General features: G+C 30.0%; 1 protein-coding gene across 2 annotated transcripts in view; it reads left to right on the plus strand.

Moving 5' to 3' along the window:
- Positions 1–2,688: 2,688 nt before the first annotated feature.
- LOC107863676 (ABC transporter D family member 2, chloroplastic) overlaps positions 2,689–5,042 on the plus strand; it is a 19,974-nt gene continuing 17,620 nt past the window's right edge. Inside the window, exons 1-5 of one of the 2 annotated variants that reach the window (XM_016709715.2) lie at positions 2,689–3,023; positions 3,110–3,305; positions 3,401–3,468; positions 3,800–4,126; positions 4,248–4,412. In XM_016709715.2, the coding sequence (XP_016565201.1) occupies positions 2,811–3,023; positions 3,110–3,305; positions 3,401–3,468; positions 3,800–4,126; positions 4,248–4,412 (969 nt within the window). In that variant the 5' untranslated portion in view covers positions 2,689–2,810. The remainder of the gene's footprint in view (positions 3,024–3,109; positions 3,306–3,400; positions 3,469–3,799; positions 4,127–4,247; positions 4,413–5,042) is intronic. The other variant, XM_047408154.1, reaches the window with a different exon arrangement.

The raw sequence follows: 5,042 nt of genomic DNA on the forward strand, positions 1-5,042 counted from the left end.
AATTATTTTTGAATTATTAGAATTAAAAATTATATAATTCAACTTATTTATGATATTAACATTTTTAAGGACATTTCAGTCATTTTAACAATAAAAAAACAAAACTTATAAGATCCCGTTTGAATAGGCTAGAAAAAAATGGCTGAAAAAAAGTTCTTTAAAAGAGTTTTTTGAAAGTGCTGAACTTACTTTAAAAATAAACAGTTAAATATTTGGATAAAAGTGCTGAAACTGAAAAAAAGTTATTGATGTGTTTGGTAAATAATGATTTTAAGCACTTTTCTATAATTGGAATAACAAAAGTAGACATGTCAACAAATGGAGGACATGTTTTATAATATGGTGTAAATCCTACCCAGTACTCCCTCCTTCGTTGTCCTTACTCTAGTGTAAGTGGACAAGTTATAAAGATCAAAGTATATTTTCTCCCAACAAAATAAATTATTATTATTATTTTTTATTTTTTGATTTTCTGTTATTTTTAATTTATACCCCGTTGATCTCTTTCTCTTCAGTTTTAGTATATAAAAAATATTTTCATGAATGACTATTAATTTATGCGTTAAAATTCATTTTTTAAGAGTTTAAGTGTTGAATGTTTGTGTTTTAAAAAGATAGTTATATGTTAAAAGATTGTTTGTTTCTTCATGGTTATGTTAAAATTTCATATCATTAAGGTTCAATTAAAAGATTATTTATTTTTTCATGGTTATGTTAAAATATTTATTTCAAATATTATTTTAATTTTCTTATATTGCATTATTGTATTTATTGTGATATAATGGTGAAATATTTTATATTTGACATTATATAATAGTAGTAGAAAATTATACATCTATCCAAACGTTATAAGTATTTGTGTAAATTGAAATTTGAAATTAGTAAAGATGGGCAAGAGAAATGTGAAGATTGAGAGGACAATTTTGAAATAAGTGAAAATTATAAGGGCAAAAAAGTCATTTACTTGGTGAATTGTGAATAGATTATAAGCTAGAAAACAATAAGTAAAAGATATCAACTTCTTATTTTAAGTTTTTTTTAAGCAATTTTTAAAATTGGCAAACACTCCTAAAAGATCAAAATGGCTTAAAACATTTATCTTAGTACAATAATTTATAAATGAGTATTTTTTTTTTCAACTTTTAAGCATTTAAGTTGGAATGGAAACTCGGAACCAAAATAAGTCAAGTTATAAAAAAAAGTGACCAAAATAGGACATCTATTTAATAAGTTATCAAAATAGACTAAACATAATAAATTGTTACATTTTTTACTTTTTTGTTAACGATCAACTAACGGAGTTGATTTTTTATAAAACGTACTAAATTATTACATTTTACAAAAAAATTTTTATAAAACGTAATAATTAATTACGTTTTACATACAAAAATTTTAAAAAAAATGTCAATGCATTGTCCCATCAAAGTCTTATTGTCAGCTTTTTGTCTAGTCTTGTCTTAAGCCATTAATTTTCTTTTTTTTTTTTTCTTACTTGAAATCTCAACTTTTATAAATAAAGTATTTGAAAAACTATTATTTTAAATTTATTTTATAAACAGAAATCTTAATTCCTCATAAATGCTCCAAGACATGAAAAAAAAACTTTTCAAAAATTGTCGATGAAATTTAATTGTGTTCTATTTTTTATATATTATAAAAATAAAAAATTGAGTTAAAAAGGAGTGGAAATTTAACTGTTTTAAGTAGGGATGGACATAAAATATCGAAAATTAATTACCAAAACGAAAAAAAATATTTGATAATTGATATCCGGTAATTCGATATTTGGTATGATATTTGGGAGTAAAATTTCAATATTTCGATATTCGGGACCAATAGACAATAGTATTAGTCATCCCAAAGAATCTATTGGATTTTGATAATATCTTCATAAAAAAGTAACAAAAAGAATACTAAATAGAGTTTCTATTAAATATATTCTTTGGAGTTTAAACGTACATTTACACATTTCCAATTTTAAAATGGTAATACCTAATACCGTACCAAAGTTTAATTTAATAATTACCGAATTGATGTTTATAAGTATGGTATATGGTATCTACGTTCAAATATCGATTACCGAATTATCAAATTTGAACTTTCAAAATACCAAACGCTCACCTCTAATTTTAAAAGAAGGGAAAGAAACAAATCTTCGATTCCATATAATCGGTAAATAAAAGTTGACCGTTTTCACTCTTATTCAATTCTAAAATACAACCTTTGCTTCAACATACGAAAACCAAATTCAATTCAATTACAATTAAATTTTTCTTTTCTTATTCTCATCATTAATTAATTAAATAAAATAGTATAATGACTCCTTAATTAATTAATTTAAATAGAATTGAGGAGACTTTTCTTTATCAAGTATGACCCAATAGTCAACAGACAAAAAGCTGACATATATGATTTTGATGTGATAATGCATTGATTTTTTTTACGTAAAACATAATAAATTGTTACATTTTATAATTTTTTTTAAAACGTAATAATTTATTATGTTTTATAAAAAGTTCTGTAAAATATAATAATTTATTATGTTTTATAAAAAGTTAACTCCATTAATTGATCATTAAAAAAAAAAGTAAAAAAAAATATAATAATTTATTATATTTAATTTATTTTAATAACTTATTAAATAGGTGAGTTATTTTGACTTAGTTATTTGGCGTGGCATCATTCGAGCGGCGAATTTGATATGGACCGCGCAAATCAAAGCTTTTCTGGATAAGAAAGTCAATAGGAAACGGCAGTTGTGACTTAATAGAATGAACAAATGTGTGCGCTTGAGAAATAGCAAGTAGAAGATGATAGCTCCATCTACTTCATCAATGGAGACCCAAGCAAAACTAGTAGTAGAATCTCCTTTCTCCAACCTCTCCTCTAGTATTGTTAGCACTTTGGATAACAGTTTGAAGCAGTTCAGTCATCGCTCATCTTTAAGGTTTCAGACATTGGCCACTAGACGACGAATTTCATTATCAGCAGCAGCAACTACACCAGGCCCATCACCCATTCAGGTTCATCCTTTTTTCTTTCCTGATCTGAAAATAAACTATCCAAAATCCAGAGCCTTAAACTGATCTGTTGCTAAAAAAATAATCAGGATGAGCATAGAAAGCCGCCGGATCTTCAAACACTTATGAGGAGGTTCTGGAAGGTTGCAGTCCCATATTGGTCCTCTGATGATAAAGTCCAGGCCAGATTGCAGTTAGCTGCTGTCTTTGCCCTTACTTTAGGAACAACCGGTATCACCGTTGGTTTCAGTTTCCTTGGCCGTGACTTTTATAATGCACTTGCCAGTACGATCTCTTTCCCAATTTTTTCATTTTTGTTGTTTACTTTTATGAATTTCTTGTACTAATTATTCCTCTATGATTTCTCTAACTTTGCAAAGACAAAGACCAACAACAGTTCACCAAACAACTGTTATACTACCTTGCTGGTTTTGCTGGTGGTATCCCGGTGAGCTCATTGCTCCATATTTTTTTAGGTATAGCTCCTTGTAGTCTTTTGCAGATTTTCCAGATATTGTGCAACCTAATTTGGATACTTGGCATGCTGTTTCATAGTCAACGGCATGCAGTGGTTACACTATAGATTAAAAGAGTATCATGCCTTTTATCACTATACATATGCATTTATTTACTGTGTGTTCTAAACGGAATGAGGTCTTGTGACCTCTACTTCCCTGCTACCGAATTTTTAAGTTTCTATTATGTTATTCTCGTTTATTAGCCATGGAGAAAGGCAACAAGAGTACATTTTCAAGTTTTGAGATTTATGTATTTTGCAGTTTTTCGTGTTGAGAGATTATGCACGAGAGAAGTTATCTTTAAGGTGGAGATCTTGGATGACAAGTTATTACATGGATCGGTATCTCAAGAATAAGACGTTTTACAAAATTCAGTCTCAGTCTACCATCGATAATCCAGATCAGCGAATTGTTGACGATTTGAGTTCCTTTACAGGAACAGCTCTCTCATTTTCATTGACACTCTTCAATGCTGCTATAGACTTAATATCATTCAGCAATATCTTGTACGGTATCTTCCCACCACTTTTTGTTGTGCTTCTTGCATATTCACTTGGTGGAACAGCTATCAGCATCTTCCTTGGAAGGGTAACTTTTTCGCTTTCATATTTCTTTTGAATCTCACAACTAATACAACAATTAGAGAACTCCTAAAATTGCAAGACATGTTTCTCAATTCTACATATGATGGGAACTGTGATTAATTTAGGGATTGGTGAACCTCAACTTTTTGCAAGAGAAGAAAGAAGCAGATTTCCGCTATGGTCTTGTGCGCGTTAGAGAAAATGCTGAATCAATTGCATTTTATGGTGGCGAGGAGAATGAGATGCAACTACTGTTAACTCGTTTCCGAAGTGCTTTTGAAAACCTGAATGTACGGAGGCCTTTGCAGTTTGTTTGGTGCTACACCTCTCTCAGTTTTTGCCTGCATTGAAGCATATCCATCACATTTGTGATTCAACAGTTTTTTCTACATTACTTCTGTTGATTGTTTCATGTCACACACTGAATAATGGGTTATCTGAGAACCGATATTAGGTGAAGAAGTTGTAAGTTCTTTTTTTTTTAAATCTCAGTTTGTCTAAACTTGTATAACCTTGTTGGGGGTAAGTGTCATTGATTGTTCCATTTTGTTGAACATAAAAAATTTGAACTTATGTCCATACTTTTGTAAAAAATTGAGGCTTTACCCTCCCCGAAACAGCCCCTCTACCTCCTTGAGGTAGTGGTGCATGCACTTTATCCTCCCCAGACTTCACTTATGGGATTTTACTGGGTATGCTGTTGTTGTTGAGGCTTTTTGCAGGCAATTCCCACCCAGCATCCTGTAGTCTCAATATTAACACATATATCAATTGCGCCTCACTCCCAAATTAGTTGGGAGTTGTATGAATCCTCTGTCTTTTTTCTGCTCTATCTTGGCACAATGACGCTTCCAAGTTTTTCTTCAGCGAAAGGATACAACAACAACAACAACAAACCCAGTGTATTCCCACCTAGTGGG

This window comes from Capsicum annuum, chromosome 3 (genome assembly GCF_002878395.1).
Source record: "Capsicum annuum cultivar UCD-10X-F1 chromosome 3, UCD10Xv1.1, whole genome shotgun sequence".
Lineage (NCBI taxonomy): Eukaryota > Viridiplantae > Streptophyta > Magnoliopsida > Solanales > Solanaceae > Capsicum > Capsicum annuum.